The sequence below is a fragment of the Trichoderma reesei genome (assembly GCF_000167675.1).
Source record: "Trichoderma reesei QM6a unplaced genomic scaffold TRIREscaffold_32, whole genome shotgun sequence".
Classification (NCBI taxonomy): domain Eukaryota; kingdom Fungi; phylum Ascomycota; class Sordariomycetes; order Hypocreales; family Hypocreaceae; genus Trichoderma; species Trichoderma reesei.
The window spans coordinates 162428-179740 of NW_006711179.1; the positions used below are offsets into that span (position 1 = coordinate 162428).

Consider the following 17313-nt stretch of genomic DNA (forward strand, 5'->3'; position numbering starts at 1 on the left):
GCACATGATTGTCCACTAACTTCACTATGGTAGACAAAGTATCCAGCATAACGCTTCCAGAGCCACCATTCCAACCGATTACTGTGACATTCGCTTCGGCCTTTTGTTCAGACATGGCCCTAATCTATAAACTTCTTCCCATGAATTCAACACAAGTGATATAGATGTTCAAAGGCACACCTCAGGCATTTATAAAGGCCATTCTCATTTCCCGTCCTCCCTCCTCTTCAACCCCAACCTCAAATCGACTCCCCATGTGCTCTTCCGGAGCAGGCAACCCGGGCAGTTGGGTAGATCGAGCCACATACAATTCCGTACGACGAACATTGGCAACAATTTCAGCAACTATCTCCTTGCTCAGCATAACCGAAATGGCCCATGACAGTACCAAGAGAGAAATCCTTACTCATTGTGTTCACCGGAGGGGCTGCCGCCTTGACGGGTTTTACCACACGAAGCAGCTCTTTGGCATATGCTGCGGCGGTTGCGGCCGCATAACAGCGCCACTCGTCGTTCTTGTGCGCGTCTGCGTAGTTGCTTATGCCCCGAATCACCATGCAGGGAAAGTCGTTCATGAGACCAGCCGCCTCCATCTCAAAGCACAATGCGCTGACCCTTGAGACTCTGGAATAGGCATCCCTCTTGACTGCGTCAGCTATGATGGAGTTTGCGGATGCAACAGTGCCGTAAAAGACATTGACGGCTCTCCCTGTAGTCCGCGGTGGGCGTTGAACGAGGCCATTCATGTCGCACTTGGCACAGTCTTTGCCGCCCTGATGCTTCACGGCTGGGAGGAACAAACGGTCCTCTTGCGGTTTTCGGAAGCGAGGATTGTTGCTGAAGGCTTGCAGATGCTCATCAATGCCCCCAAATCTCTTGGGGTTGTTGTGCCTCCGCGTCACTTCCGGCAAAGCCCCCAACAGCACCGTCGGAGGAGCATTCAGTTGACTTGTTGGCTGAAAGACCTCAGCAAGCTGCTTCCCGTAGTCATACTGAACAACGCCGCCAGACGCATGGGTTGGCACACTGACAACGACATCGCCTAGCCGAATGTCGCGGTCCTCGGTAGGCACACCGCCAGCTGTGCCCACCAGCAGCAGGAACCTCAGCTGCGGAAAGGAGCGCATCATGTCCTTTGCCACACGAGTAGCGGCGGTCGTTCCATAGCGGCCTAGTGGGAGACACGCGATGATGATGTTGTGCTTGCTGATGCGACCAAAGAAGTATGTGTTGGCGTCACCCTTTTCTGCGGCTTCTGGGCCTTCGAGCTCTTCGTCTAGCATTGCGCAGGCGGCTTCGTAGTCATCGTGATGGGGGCATATCCATCCGACCGTATATGTCTCTGGAGATGTCATAATGTATGTAAAGTCCGGCAGATGAGAGTGTATAAGCCGCGTAACATTGAAAACTGAGACTGCATTCTCCTTCAAGCCATTGGGCGGTAATCCAGTTATATACCCAACATGGCGACAGAGCCTCAGATCTATAGTACATAGCCCCCCTGGAGAAGAGCCGATTGCTATTGGGGCTCATATGCAAGTTCGGCGCGTATCAACTGGCTGGTGGAATCAAGCGCTTAAAATGCTCCGTTTTCTGTTTCTGCATCGCCAAACTAGTCCCGACGCGATTCATGAAGATGTTTCAGTGCTACATGATGTTGGTCCGGTTCATGTTCAACCTCTTGATAATTCAACTAGAAGACGAACCCTTTACGTGCCGTGGTGAAGAAATGGAATCCCAGTAACACATGGCGCTTAAACAGATGGGCGGCTTCATCTAGCTGCATAAGTAATCTATACAGCCATCATTGAACCAAGTACACAATGTTCGTAGGCAGCTTCTCCAACATCCTGTCATGCTCATCCATCCACCCCCCATCCGCCGTATACGCCAGTCCCACCCTCTGAAAGACCAGCTCCGAAGCATCTCTATGCGACAGATCGGGGTCATATCCCTCAGCATTCGCCTTGTGTCCCACCGGTTCCAGCACCAGCGCAGCAAGCACCGCCTTCTCCTTTACCGTCGACTTGATCGGGAGGCGCTTAAAGCTCGCCATGGGAAGACAATACAGCGACTCGGTAATCATCGTATTCATGCTGTCCGGGTAAAACACCAGCGGCGGCATCTTCTTCATCGCAGATTCGGCGCTCTCATCCCCCTCCTTGGGAGGTGTCACGAGGAGCCTCCTCTGCTGGATCGTGCTCCCGACAGCACTTTCCTTGAACACCTCGACCGACATTGCGCCCAGAAAGTACGTGTACTCGGCATACTCGGTATTGTCAATCGTAAACGAAAACGGCGCCGCTGCAAGCTCCGTCTTCCAGAGAGGTCCCGCGAGAGCAATCGCCGAGGGGGGCACTTCCGTGTACATGTCGTCCTTGACCCATTCTCTCGGCTTCTCGTGGTCGTCGGGCAGTTTGGGGACGTTGGCTGCGCCGCCTATGGATGCTACCAGGGTGTACTGGTTGAGCACTTGGTCGTTGGCAAAGGGGTAGATGATGGGGCACTCGGGCGATGCCCAGATCCATGAGATCGGAACAGCAGGCGCAGGAAGATTCCCTCTTTGGGCGTCTTTGAAGTACGCGAGCCGCCATAACAGATCCAGGGCCGTTTCGGCCTGGGGCTCCCCATTTGCTTCAGCTTCGTTCTCTTTCAGCTCGTCGTACCAGATCCCTGCAAAATAACTCTTGCCGCCCATCCTTGCGTTAAAGTTCTTCGCAAGACCGGCAATCGCAAACAGGGTATCGCTGCGATATGTGTAGTCAAGCCGAGAATATGCCTCTACCACGAGCCGCCACGCCTGCCGCAGCTGCTTGTGGGACGGATCATCGCCCAGTGCCTCATACATGTCCCGTCTGCTATTTGTCGAATGCAGCGGAATGTGGATGCCGTGTCCCCATTTTCTCAAGAGCCCATGTGTCTGCGTGTGAAGCTCGTCGAGGCCGCATTCGCACTTGTGGTGGCCGGTGCATTGCCATGAGAGCTCGTCGGCTCCGAAGACGAGGAGGCGATGGGACAAGAGGCGCTCTTGGAAGACCCATGCTCGTTTCCAGACGGGGACGTTGTCGTCTGCAACCATGAAGGTGGGATGGCAGATTGTGTGTCGGTAATGCAGCTCGTGGTCCTTGCCTTGTGCGTCTCGGACCGTGACATGCTTCGAAGGATTCCTTGAAGTAGAGTCCTGGAACAGCCTCTTCTCTGTGTGTAGCCCGTGGCTCTCCACCAAGGTAAGGGATGAGTTGGAGTAGATGTCGCTCATCTTGAGCGAATGCTTCTTCCAGTCGCTCTTGGAATCTTGGATGATACACAGACTGTCTATCCATATATACCGTATCTCTTCACCGTACTCCTGTTGATGCCAGTTCGAAAACTTTCTCAAAAAGGTAATGGAGTCTTGGTATGTAGGGGAGAGGTAGTCCCATGATACTTCGTCGCACAAGGAGTTGATGTTTTGCTTCAGGGCCTTGGAGGTATCCGTGCCCCAACGATGGCTCAGACAAGCATATCTCGCCTTTCTACCATGTGTGTGGACCAACCTCACACCAGATGCGTTGTCTTCAGCAGCAATGTCCAGAACCCGGTCAGGCATCTCTGGTGCCTCTCCGACGGAGCAATGAGCATGTGTAGCTTGACACTCACGGAACCAGTTTGTGGCCTTTTGGAAGGCTTCATCAGATTCCGTGTTGCCGGACGGGACTGGTCGTTCAAATACTGTAAGTCCACGATCTGGGAACCAAGGCTGCCTCCACGGCGATGGGAGCTCTAGATGGTCTGTTTGTCAGATCCTTTCACCAAGCAATCCAGAGCATCATCCTTGTACCTACCTGTCTTGACAAAGCTCTCCACAGCCCAAGCGCGCGCCGGCACTTTGCCAGCGCTCAAGTGTCCGATCCTAAGACATTGAGACGCCGAACTCCCTCCCGTAGCCACAAATCCCAGGTCGAGCATCAGTTCTTTCCGGGCTGCATAATCCGGACTCGTCTCCATCATGAACTCGTGGAGGCCGCGCCGGATCGTCACGCAAGGCGCAGTCTGGCCCTCGGTATTGCGACATGAAGGACATGGCTGCTCGAGCCAGTACTTGAATGGGATCGAGTTGTTCCTGATGAGCTCCGTTTTGGCCAGAGCATGCGCTTCTTCAAGCTCGCCGTTGTCGAAGTCTGGCTGCTGGCCTTCGAGGAGGTCGTAGACTCTTGGTTCGACCATTTCGTAGTCAATAGGCATCGTGTAGATGTCTTCTATTCTGTTGTCGTGCCTGTGTTTCATCGTCTCCGAGTTGGTGAGCAAGTTCCGAGACGAGCGTATTGGAGACTTTGCCGGTTTGCCCCGAGAAGCATCGGCAGTTGAAGTTCGAGGAGAACTTAGTGATGCAGCATTGCTCTGTTCGCCTTTTCGGCTGGAGGCATCAGGGTTGTGACTTGCTGGAGCATCAACTCTGATAGTGCCACGAAGCGCAGTTTGTGTGAAGCCAAAGTCGAAGCAGATGGGGCACACCAGGTCGACCTGTTTCGACCGGGTTGCGGAAGCTGTGAGCGCACGAGCGCCATGTTGGTGACCTGAACAGACCATTTTGTTCCTTGGGATGAATGTCCTCAACGGGACAGCCCAACTCTTGAGAAGCATCCCTTTACTTTATGGTTAGACGAGGGAACAATCAGGCAGACTTGTGCTCTGCCTCGCCCCGCTTCCTTGTCCTCTACCCCTGGCATCCAAGACTTGGCGGCCTGTGTCTGAATGCATGAGGCAGGCGATATTTACATTAATTCTGAATCAACCTCTCGCGTGATGAGGATGAGTTATTGGACGCACTTTTCCCAAATATCCCTTGTATTATATTCTGCTTAGAGTTACAGGCCATCCTTGGGACCCCTTGTTGACAACTGCGATGTAACCCTACACACCGTCCCGGATTAGTGATCAGAGAACCATGCTCCCCAAGTTGTGTGTGTAGCCAGGCTGCCTCCAAGGACTCAGCGTGTATCCAGATGTAGAGAGCTTCGCGAGTCTATGTAACCAAGGCATTTAGCTATGTTTTGAACAGCAAAGACCTTCTCTGACTCGGAAGTACTTAGGACAGCATCATGAACGCAGCCATTGTAAGGCTATGCGGCGACACCACGCCCGGTTGCTATATGAACGCCGTGGTTGAGCTGGCCGCCAGCAAGCTCCAGCTAGGCGACATCCTGAAGCAATGTATGTCGCACTTTCAGCCCATCGAGCAGCGAGTGCATCACTTGTCCGATGACGGGCGCGCTGAGAGACTTCGTAGGGCCGCTCATGTGGGGTGGGAGACGGTTTGGTCCGACGGCATGTGCCATCCAGATTTGCAAGACGAATGCTTGTCGTTGGTCTCATTCCTTGTACGAGGCTTGTTTGCTTGGAGTTGCCGTAATGACATCTATCAGGCATCAATTGACTGCGCCTTGTGGACTTTGAATGATCTTGAACGTCTCAACAAGCCCCCATTTCGCGGCGGAAGACTGCGCTTCATGCTGCCGCATTCCCGGGGAACGCTGAGCTCGTGATGTACCTCTCATCAAGAGGGGCTGATGTGGATGCTCAAGACGGCCTGACTGAAGGCAAGAAGTACTGGTGAGCGAGATGGCCATGAGGCTATGGTCAAAACTATAGATGACAATGAACTGCATGCGATTGAGGCTGGAGATAATAGTAGGTAGAGATAGATCGCTGTTGAAGCCACCGACGCTGGCCGTGATCCATCTCCGCTTCTGCGCAGCACCTCATCTTTCTCGGCACCTGATACCTCTTTCATTCATAGACTTTCGGTATTAGCAAAGAATTCTTCTTGCAGATATTCGGCTTTCAATGACCAAAGGGCTCTGACCATCTCACGGGCCTCTTCTCTAATGCCTGTACAGTACTTTTTCCTTTGTACCTCCGGGGTCGTTGGTCCACTTCCGGGCCAAGCCCCGTGTAAGCGTCTTGTCCCGTTTCGGCAACTCCCTCCTTCCCTCTCCCCTCTCCCCTCTTGCCCTCTTTTCCCCCCTTGCAACAATTATGTAACAAGCCCCGAGCTAGCAAGAGGGCTTGATGACTAAATCCCTCTGTCCATTTCTCTGCATTCCGTCCCACTCACAACCTCATCTCTTTCATCCTCGCTTTTTGCAAGCTTTTCATCTACGCCAGACACTCGACCGACCACTGCGCCCTCTCGTCTCCGCGATGCGCCAAACCATGCCGATGGCTTCTGCTGAAACTCGTCAGCTCCATCATTATATTTCGCCCAATTGCGGATTCCTTCGCTTCTGGCTCACACGCCGGCGCTGTCTTGTTGCGATCACAGCTTGTCCTTTGTAGGATGAGTCTGCGAAGCCCAATGCTGCCGCCAGGTTTCACCGATCGATCTACGGTAGCAAGGCCCTTGGGGAGCCGGCAGCGGCCTATGCAGACATCAAACGACATGCGGTTTGCACTCCTGGTGCGAGGCTGAGCGGCGATACGAATATCCCGCGCTGGACAGCGCCGTGTATAAGTCGGCAGCCGACGACGAACCCGCGGCAATCTTGCGCTCGACCGCCCTCTCTTGGCGTCCCGCAAAAGCGAGAATCAAGTGATTCTCGCTGGCTGGTCGCTCAAATTGAGTCAACAGTTCCTCTTGTGCGATGGAGGCTGCCGATACTTTTGCTGGAGCTGGCAGAGCACCAAAGTTGGCAGATGAGGCATTTTTGTGTGTTGTGGACACATCGCATCACGATACTCCTCAGAGGTGGGGATGGCGCACCACCACCACCGGCGAAAACCTCTGCACACAACTTGCCAACCACATATGATATCAAATGGGCTTTGGGTTGATAGAGGGACGCGGTACTGGTCTGCTCAAGTCCCCCAGAGCCTCTGCAGGTCTTTCCGCGCCTCCTTCCGCCGCCGCCGCGGGAGGAGGCCTCGCAGCTGGCAGCAGACGTGCGCACAGCCCTTTATAGTCAGGGTTTTCACTACCTGCTATCGGGGGGGAGCGGCGCCGCGGCATGGTGCAGCGGTCAGGTCAAGCTCCCCCCCATGTGGATCGAAGGCCAACAACCGAATCGACGACATCCCGAGTTCGAACCCCGACCGAAACGATGCGAGCGACGACGACGACCGGACCAAGGGGAGCAGGGGCGCCGTGGTGCAGCGGTCGGGTCAAACTGTTCTTCGGGGGGATGGGCTACTAACAAACAGAGAGAGATGTAGGTACCAGATTCAACATCTGGTACCGAACTCTTTTTGCCATTTTGATGCTATTTTTTGGTGTTTTCTTGTTGCGACGATGCATAAGATACGAGGGATGACAACCTGCTTTGCTTCGTTTTTTCTTTCTTTTTGACTCTGCCTTCTTTTTATGGTTTTTGTTTTTTATGTCTCTTCTTTTCCGCCTCGTGAGAACCTCTCAAATCGGTTGGAGCCAGGTGACTTGTTTTTTTGCCTTCTCGCTGATGGTGATGATATTGAAGCTGGAGATGCTAGCAGTGCTGGCAGTGCCTGGAGTTTTCCGCTTCTGCGCCTTGCGCAAACCACTTTCGACCCGAAAACAAGACAGAAAAGCGACAAAGAGATGTGCAAAAAAAAAAAAAAAAAAAAAAAAAAAAAAAAAAAAAAAAAAAAAAAGACAAGAAAAGGGAAAGACTGAAAAAGAGATTTTGGCAAAAATCAGAGAGAAAAAACAAGGAGAAGATAATTATATATATAAATAACAAATTCTACCTCGAGCTTGGACTCCCTCTGCTGCAGCCTCCCCGCGCGCATGTTCAGGCTTTCCCTACAGACATTGATGAAAAGCTCAGCATTTCATACCTCGATTCTGCCCCCCCCTGTGTTCTTTTGCTGAACTCGGGATCCATTGCCTCGATGATCTGGCTCATCACCGGGTTATTCGATACATTTTCAAGGGCTACAAAAAAAAAATCGCTGATTCTGTTCCGCGATTCTCGATCTCGTCTTGAAGCAAGATGCCGCTCGCCAAACTCTGGCAGGCGCAAAGGCAAGGGGCTGACTCATCAAACAACGTTAATCTCCGCCTGTCTCCTCCCCAGCAATTGCATTCACTTCTCTTGAACGTGTTTCCGCCCAACTGTTGTGAAGAATCCACCTTCTCTTCGCCTCTATTCTGTTCTCTGCTGGATGTTGTTTTTGCCTTTAGAAGGGACAAGATGGTGACATGCTCAGAGCTTTCCTTCGTGAGAGGTAAGACCAGCTCGCTGTTATCTTTCCTTGTGCGCATAAGAATTGTGTTTGTAGCTGACCGTGACCAAACGCGACGAACAGGCTGCACATCTCCGAGTCATCGTCTATACAAAGCCTTCAGGCTGAATGCGGATCCCTTCCTGCGACGGACGCTACGCGAACGTTGCGTACGCCTCGAACGAGTCTCACGACACGTATGCCTTGATATGTAATATGAAAAGATTACCATCGAAAGATCACGAAGCCATGGATGCATCATATCAGTCGGGGGTATGAGCTACGACCCGAGTTTAAGTGTTCACTCTCGACACCGCGCTGTCTACGATTTTGCTACACAGATCTCGCCGACCGATATGACGAGATCTTTCCTCTCAGGAGACAAGACCTGGCTGCCGCGAAAAATCTACCATTCTTCAGGTTCGAAGGCCTTGCAAGCTCTCTTAGGCGGCTGGTATCGAAATGTGATTCTCCCATGTCATCTCGAAGTTCCGCAACATAATCATACACTTCCTTAGGAACCGATGCGCAATAAGCCTTGGTACAGGCATCAGGAGGAGATGAACGAATACTCTTCGATCCGCCTACGTCACTCCGAAAAGTTCACAGTCACTCGGACACCATCCGTCGATCACGCAAGATAACTTGCATTTCAACTGACTCTACGATGTGCCAAGATGGGCTCACCCACGAACAAGTCTTCGTAGCTGAGCCTGGTCTCGTACGTGGTTGTGGGGTTTCGTTTTTCGCAACGGATACAGGTATGGCCGTGCTCTCCCAGTCCAGAATCACGGGATCCCTTCAACTATCCGCCTTCTCAACGATGACAGCTTTGTCGGCAGCCATCATGTAATGGGGTTTTGGCGTGGCGCTCAGCAGACCCTTCGCTCCGTCACACCGGAAAACCCTGATGTACTGAAACAGTCAACGTACGAGCTGCTCGCGGAGATACCAAAGATACCCCGAGATATTTGCTTTGCAAAACCGGCCTTTCCATACACATGCACCAGGTTACATATACGGCCCTTGAGCCGCAGAGTGCTGCCGTACTTTGCAAAGAAGATGACGCAATTACACAGTCGTCGGCTGGCTTGAGCAATTCATTGATGATGTCGATGACTTTGAATGGGTAGAGAGAGAGAGAGAGATCCTGAACCCGAGCCCCTGCCGCATTCTGAGCCTGAAGCTGAGCCGAAACCTGAGGAAGAGGCAGAGGCTCAGCTTCAGGCTAAGGCGGGTTCATCTTCACCTAAAGCCCGAGAAGTGGCTCGAATCAAATGAGAAGCTCAACGAACTAGAAGAGGAAGGTCGCCATGGAGAAGCTGTTTGATTGCTAGTCGTCGTCTTTTACGACCAAATTACAGGCTACAACTAGCCCCCCACGCCTCAGGGCTGAGCTGCGCCAATCTAACCGGTATAGGACCAGAGCACGTAGTGGAAGAGCCCACACCCAGAGAGGGGAGTCGCAAGTCCCAGAATGATAGAACGAAGCATTTACAGATTCTCTAGTCATCCGCGGGCCCGGGGACTTCTCAGCTCGTATTATGATCCAAGCTGTGGCAAGCAGTGCCAACAGGCGCAAAGAAGAAAGGGAAGCTGACTTGGGCCATGAGGACAGTCTTCTCCGAAGTGCGTATTCTTAACACGAAAGTAGCAACATGGTTAGAATGCTTGGAAATGCACGCCAAGTTACGGCCGCCGATGCTACGCCATGCTCCTGGTGCCTCACACACCTCGAATTGAACTGGGCATCTGTCATCGCAACCCACATTGGGTGATATTGACTTGACGTCTCCCTGCGGCCAGGACCAGCAGTGGTCGTCCGGTATGTCAATTGTCTCCCAAACGAGTGGTGAGCACCAGGTTCAGCTTGTACGCTCTGAACAACACTGATCATCTTTGCAGAGTCACAGGACTGTACAAATTCCGCCCCTCGAACCGCACCGAGAGTTTCAAGAAAGGCAAAACAGACACGAAGTATTCATTGTCTTCAACGACGAAGGGGCAATGGTGATGGGGGAAAGCGTCTCTGAATGTTCAATGTACGACAGTGACCGGGTGACTCGCCATACGCGCTTCTTAGCGGTGGACCCTTAGCGACCCAAGGGTTCGTCCATGATTTCTGGACTGTCAAGCCAGCCTTTGAGCTGTCTGTGATTTGTCACAACGGAGACGATGGCTACATGTAGCTCTCCCGTAGGGCTGGCATCTGATTTACCGTCTCATCGACCTGTGCCCTGAGAGAGAGGCAATATCGCAGCCTGCAGCCACAAACAGCTAACTCGATCAGCCTTTTGTTCGACGACCATCCTTGATTCGATGCTTCATTGAATCAAAGTCCAGCCTTTCGACTTCGTCAATACTCAACAAGCCATCACGAGCTTTCAAGCCAGGACTTGGATTGAATGGAGCATGGGTGGCCCCTCGATTGCTCCCCCCCCGAAAAGCCTGTGAGGTTCTCTGGCGCGGCTCTGAGCCTGCGCGAGCTTTTCCGTAACTCTTGCAGGCTGGACGCGAGGTAGTCGCCAAATTGCGGCTAAAATACCGCGACTTTCTCTCAAGCAATGCTAGAGGCCGCGAAGATCGAAATATCAATCTCCATGGGTAGCGGTACCGGGTTGCATCATCTTGTTACTCTTTCATGTCTCGATTCCGCTTCACGGATATCAGCCAAGCATACATAGGCCCCTCTGCAGCTGCACTGTTCCTTTGGCTCCCGATACTGTTTGAGTAATCCTCACTTGTCAGGGATTTAGGGGGTCAGACGAGGTCGATGACGCCGACGACGGATCGGTGGTTCTTCTGCCAACGTCTATCGACAGCTTGAGGATGCACGATAGTACAATGTGTCCTGCCGGCGTGGTGACAAGGGGAACTGAGAGGACAAGACAGATAAGACGACATTATCAGGCGCTTTGTTCTCTGATTATGCTTCCCATTATGACGAATTCTTTCAGACTATCTCGTGGCTGTGAGCTTTCGACAAAATCTAAACTCCGGCAAACAGCAGGCAGGTACTTGAGGGAACTTGCAAGAAGTCCCATTGATGACGGGGAGATTGAAGTCAATTGAATCGTGGGTCCAATTGGCCGGAGTTTTCGTCCTACAGACATCGCGGCGTCAAAGCCTTGTGGCAAATTTGGAGATGGACCAGAATTGCTGTCGGATCGTTAGTCCCATGAAAGATCTGTGGGGTACAGCTATTATATAGCAAGGTGCCAACATGCAGCATTTGATAGAATCCATGTCGCATTCTGTCATTAACCCAGGACCGACAAGCATCTGCTGGAGATATTTGGAAACCTGGGGTAGATGGGACCTCTCGGAGCTATTCGAGGCTTATTCTCCAATGCTCCCCTTCCGACTCACTCTCTCTCTCTAGCTTCATCTTTCCCTTCTCCATTGTCGATGAGGAAGACCAACTATAGCCTTTCGCTTTTCTATGCGAATTCATTTACGTATAATGATCGTTGATAACCACTTGGTCACTTGGGCCATGGTGAAAGATACTACAATCTAGGCTGTGGAATGACCGAATACAACGGCAATCTGATGGGAACACACAGAGCTGCTGCCTTCTTCAAAGTCTCATTTATCCAACGAGATGACCCTGCCGTTACTTTGCAAATCAATGATAGGGTAGACATGTTTTATACGTTCTTTGGACGCAATAGCTCTTGATCGTCAAAAGACGACAAAGGAGCCTTTTTTGTATTTGCACAAGTAGTAGCATTTAATCGGTCTACGAGCGATAGTCGACACATCCTACTGTTGGCTAGTTATGGTTTTGGGGCAAGGGATGGTTTCTTCTTCTTCGACAATTCCTTGGTATAATAGTCAATTAAGAGACTCAGCAAGACTCGCCGTGGATATGGTTAGAGAGCACTTCAAAGTTATCAGTCGCTGTAAGTGATAAGATATCCTGCCGTTTAGAGAAAAGCGAGGAATCCTTCCGATCCCTCGTATAGTGATCTATCATTGATCGGAATTATAGTAGCGTTTGAGTATGTGGGTGCTTATTTCCAAGCTTATTCCCTTATGAGGACTCGTAACTGGTAGGTCACATAGTTGAAGCCAGAATTGATAACGTCCTCTCGATTTCTAGGCTTTTATCTAGAAGAGCCATCTAACTCGTCATAATCGTATGGTGTTTCGGCGATTGGGCCGGAGATACCTAGCCAGCTGCTAGTGACGCGTTCCGTTGATGTGGAAGGATGCCGAGTTACACGCAAAGGACAGCATAGCCACAACAACAAGTGGCCATCTAATAAGTGGCTGTACATACGTGTTTCAAAAGCAAACAATTGACAGGTTTATAGACAGTTGCCAGGTCTAACACTGCACCAATAATGAACGGTTCAGGGACAAGGGAGGCTGCTTTGAAATCGTATAGTCCCCAATTCCGGCCCACTGACACGGGCCAAGGGGGCGGGGGCTGTCTATGCATCATCGTCTCCACGCTTACAAATACATACAGACATCTTGTTGTCTCCAGAAGTTGCGATTCGTTGCTTTCGATGACTCTCGGCTACTTTCCAGTTGCTGGGGAGAGCTCTTGTCAGGGTTCAAGACGGAGTACGGAGTATTAAGTGTGGTGGAAATGTTCCATTAGCCTCTATATCCGCCTCGCGTCGGGTCGCGATTCGTCCCCTTAACTCCACAAAACGAAGATAAACTCGCTTCGCCAAGCCATGGAACGTGATGGAGTTCTCGCTCATACTCGTGAGAAGAATGAGGCCATAGCTCGATCTGCGTATCCACGCAATGGCATCATCGGAATTAGCGGTAATGATGAGGAGCCGCGGCTGGGCCATATGAAGAGGCTGCTTGAGCCAAGCCAGTGGTGCCCTGAGACTATCCTCGTGTATATAACAGAGACTGTGGCCTCTCGAAAACTAGTCTTTATCCAATCTTGTCGTGCATTCTCTTGATAGTGTCTAGTCTGGATTGATAACGATAATCACAATGGGATCTGTCAGTAAACCTCGTCTCGTCTTCGGCACCGCCGGCATCGACACCGGCGGCGCGTTCCCAACCGCGGAGCTTGCCACCGAGCTGCTCGACGCCGTTGAGCAAGCGGGCATCAAGCAGCTCGACACGGCCCAGCTGTACGGCATCAGCGAGGAGATTCTGGGGAAAATTAAGGCGGCGGAGCGGTTCACCATTGACACGAAGCACATTGGAGGATGGAAACCCGGCGAGTCAACGCGGGAAAAGGTCGTTGCGAGGGGCTTGGAGAGTCTGCGAAGGCTCGGCGTGGACAAGGTAAGTTGCTCGACTCTTCTGCCTTGACATTGGACTCCCTCTCGCTGTTTTTCGTGATACTAAGCCTGATGCATAGGTCAACATCTTCTACATCCACGCACCTGATAACACCACACCTCTGGAAGAGACTCTAGCCGGCATCGACGACCTCTACCGCCAGGGCAAGTTCGAAAAGTTTGGCCTCTCCAACTTCAACGCAGACGAAGTCAGGGAGGTTCTCAGAATCACAAAGGAAAAGGGCTTCGTCCCTCCCACCGTCTACCAAGGCAACTACAACGCAGTCGCCCGCAAGCTGGAGACGAATCTCTTCCCCCTGCTCCGCGAGAACGGCATCGCGTTCTACGCCTACAGCGCGATTGCGGGCGGATTCCTGTCAAAGTCCAAGGAGCAGCTGCTGCAGGAATCCGGCGGCGAGGGCAGATGGAGCAAGTCGACGCTGGTGGGCGAGATGTACCACAAGCTGTACAGCCGGCCAAAGGTGCTGGAAGCCCTGGATGTCTGGAGCGAAACGGCGGCTGCGGCGGGCATCCCCAAGGCCGAGCTGGCGTATCGGTGGGCGGCGTATCATTCGGGGCTCAAGGAGCATCTGGGCGATGCGATTGTGCTCGGCGCGAGCAAGATCTCGCAGCTGCAGCAGACGGTTGCCGGGTTGGACAAGGGGCCGCTGCCGGAGGAGGTTGTGAAGAAGATTGACGATGTGTGGGAGCTTGTCAAGGATGAGGCGCCGACAGACAACTTTGATCTTCGACGGAACTAAGAGAGAGTTGTATTATAGGTAGAGAAGGGGAAACAAATACACGAGACTATAACTCACAACGACGAGAAACATGTGAGACGACTCCAAAAAAACGCAAGGGCTTACGTACCTTAGGTTGAGGCAGGGGTTGGGGGAAGAGACCAAATAATAATATACTGTCCGTTTCCGATCGGAGATTGATTAAGCTTACTTTCCCCCCATTTCTCTTATTTCTCCTAGTTAGCCGTAATATTGAAGCATATCTAATGAGTTGAGCTGACGAGTCCCCGCATTCTAACATCATCCCTACTTCAGTAGTATCGGCGAGCGGCATAAACGAGGCACCGCGCTTCTGCATCTCCAACTGCCGACGCGGGACTTGCGCAACAGCCGCGTCAAACCCATCCACTCAACAAATCAGTTACGATCCGGCATAATGAGCGCCGTATCTACCGAGAAGTCACATCCTAAGCAAGCAGCTGAGACAACAAGACCGACTTCTCTCAATCGTACCTGTGAAGTAAGCCTTTACCTTGTCTTGTCTTCTCTCTCTCTCTCTCTTTTGCCACAGCCTCACAATCATAATCTTAGGGCTGTCGTCAGAGGAAGATCAGATGCATCATTGAAAGCTCTCAATCAATCAGTCCCCCGAAATGCGCCCGATGTTCCAAGTTCAACCTGGATTGTATCTTTCTGCCCCCGGCTATTCGGAGGAGGCGCAATAAGAACGAGACTAGGATCAAGGAACTGGAGCAAAAGCTGCAGCAACTCCAAGATGCCATTGCCCATTCTCCAGCTGAAGCCGTTGCTGGCAACGCGCATTCAGAAGGATCCCATCCTGACAGTGTCTTTGAGTCGTTCCATCCGGACTTTCAGCAGCCGTCCACTTCATTCGCCTATTCACTGCCGCCAGAAACATTTCTTCCAACTGCACTCTCTTACTCTACCCCAGAAGACTCGATATCAACTGGTTTGGTAAGCCCCGAGCTTGCAGACGATCTATTCACGACATTTTTCCAGACTCTGGCGCCTATTTATCCCCTCGTGCAAGTTCCATCGGACTGGACATGGCAGCAGACCAGATACGCCAAACCTGCCCTCTTCAGGGCCATTCTCACAGCTGCTTCGAGTGACCGTGATCCGGCATTCTTCATGATCATGTTCCGCAACACGGGCATGTATGTGACGGAAGAGGTTTCCATAAAGGGCAACAAGTCGCTTGACCTGATTCAAGCACTTCTCGTGCTATCCGCGTGGTACTGTCCCATGGAGGACTTTCGAAAGCTGAAGTTTAGCCATTACGCAAACTTGGCTGGGAGCATGGCCTTGGACTTGAGGTCCTCAAACGACGAGCAGTATTGGATTCCACCAGTCAAGGACTCGTTTGCCAGCTCAGAGCAGTTGGTAGAAACATGCAGAACGTTCTTGGCAAGTTACTTTCTTTGCTCTAGGTCAGTATCAATTTCATGATAAGAGCACTCTGCTCGAGCTGACAGTTTATTGAAGTATGGCATTTTCTTATCGACGGCCGAGTATCCTCCGCTATGGACCTTGGGTTGATGATTGTATACGAGTACTTGAAGCCGCACCAACTGCATGCCTAAACGACCGCCGACTGATAGAGTGGACAAAGCTGCAGATCATTGCGGAAGAATGCATGTCGGCGGCTGGGCTCGACAATGAGTCCAACGTCTGTTTAGCGGACGACAGAGTTGGTCGCGTATTGAAGCATGGCATTGAAAGGGCGATATCGTGGAAGCACCAGGTTTCCCCTGAGATCATACATAGTAAGACCGCCCAGTCAGAAACGACTGATCGAGATATGGAGACTGATGCTATGTAGAACCGATGGTGATGCACTACCATATGGTGTTGATAAGCCTTAATGAGCCGGCCTTTTACGATGCACATGATATGCAGGATTTCCGACCGCCATATCGACTGCGTCCTCTGCCTCTGGCCAAAAGCTCCGATGATCCTGGCTCAATTGCCATCGCCAACTCGCTTGCTCAGTGCGTCAGCTCCGCACAAACGGTCATCAACACGTTTCTGGGCATCCCAACGGAAACCCTCAGAGTCATGCCCGTCATCGTATACACCCGCATCACATACGCAGCAGTCACGCTGATCAAGTTTGATGTCTCCGCCCGAATGCTGCAGAGCGTTGCGTGTATGTTGGATGACATCCACCTAAGCCCAAAGGTGCTTTTGTTACAGCTTCTTGACAAACTAATCGAAGTGGCGGGGAGCGAGAACGTTGTTGTGCCGGTTGTCTTTCGAGGGGCTTTGGCACGGATGATGAGGTGGTATGTTGATCAACTTGAGAGCTTTCAGGAGCCGGATCAAGATGAGGTCCTCGAACCGATGATGTACGTTGGCGTTGATGCAGAAAGCAGTAGCGGGTTGGATGTCGGTTATGGTGGTGCTGAATCGCAAGGATCTGTTGCGGATCCAAATGCCAGCTTCTTGGATCCTTTGAGAACCCATCATGTAGATTATCTATAGCTTTATGCATACAGAAAACAATCGCCTCAGTTGTGAAAGCTTGTGATACAAATTCTAGAGTCATTTCGTCCAAGTCCCCTGCTGCTACTCAAAATACAGACAAACCTGATGTGAGAGCAGTCTTTCTCCTTCGATCCATCAGAACTGGACCTAAATCGCCCCCAAGTCTTCCATCAAGTGCCAGATTTGGCGATACGAGACTGACTCAATAGCTTTCTATCTCTGCGTCAGGCATGAAAAGTTCCGCCTACCCCCAGCCATTTGGCAGACCTAGAAGCGCGGTCTTTAACAAGTGCCGCGGTCCGACCAAGCGCGAGCAGATGATGAATGCCCTCCGCACCAAACTGACCAGGGGCAGCACAAAGGTTCCTGTCAGGATCAAATTCCGAGTACCGCTCTCAGATCTAAATTCTGACGATTAGTGCTCGTCAGTGACTTGAGACAAGGTTTCCTGACGCGTGGTAGAGCCGCGTGTTGCGTGGCTGTATATTCCCCTTCGTCAATGATCATCTTCCAGGAGTAGGCGTACAAAACTTCTCCTCAAGTATATAAACTCTCGGCAACCATCGCTTCTGCAATTGACGATTTCTTGAGGCAACAAGCAAACTCACAAGTCTAGCAAAACCTTT

At 51.7% G+C, this 17313-nt stretch overlaps 4 protein-coding genes across 4 annotated transcripts; 2 read left to right on the forward strand and 2 right to left on the reverse strand.

Annotated features, from left to right (window-relative positions):
* Positions 1 to 440: 440 nt before the first annotated feature.
* TRIREDRAFT_41152 (uncharacterized protein) lies at positions 441 to 1355 on the reverse strand (the record flags this gene model as incomplete). Its single annotated transcript, XM_006969383.1, has 1 exon — positions 441 to 1355. A coding segment is annotated over one exon (915 nt), but the record flags the coding sequence as incomplete, so codon positions are not given.
* Positions 1356 to 1804: 449 nt separating this feature from the next.
* Positions 1805 to 4224, reverse strand: TRIREDRAFT_112083 (uncharacterized protein; the record flags this gene model as incomplete). Its single annotated transcript, XM_006969428.1, has 2 exons — positions 1805 to 3696; positions 3825 to 4224. The coding sequence occupies 2 exons, from the start codon at positions 4222 to 4224 to the stop codon at positions 1805 to 1807; spliced, it is 2292 nt and encodes a 763-aa protein (XP_006969490.1).
* An 8909-nt stretch (positions 4225 to 13133) lies between these two features.
* TRIREDRAFT_23382 (uncharacterized protein) lies at positions 13134 to 14200 on the forward strand (the record flags this gene model as incomplete). The annotated part of the gene is made up of 2 exons (XM_006969376.1): positions 13134 to 13443; positions 13520 to 14200. The coding sequence occupies exons 1-2, from the start codon at positions 13144 to 13146 to the stop codon at positions 14198 to 14200; spliced, it is 981 nt and encodes a 326-aa protein (XP_006969438.1). The 5' UTR covers positions 13134 to 13143.
* Positions 14201 to 14615: 415 nt separating this feature from the next.
* Positions 14616 to 17106, forward strand: TRIREDRAFT_112085 (uncharacterized protein; the record flags this gene model as incomplete). The annotated part of the gene is made up of 7 exons (XM_006969407.1): positions 14616 to 14699; positions 14771 to 15154; positions 15200 to 15630; positions 15686 to 15966; positions 16023 to 16669; positions 16699 to 16794; positions 16897 to 17106. 7 exons carry the CDS (start codon positions 14616 to 14618, stop codon positions 17104 to 17106), a joined length of 2133 nt encoding a protein of 710 aa, XP_006969469.1.
* Between the last annotated feature and the right edge of the window lie 207 nt (positions 17107 to 17313).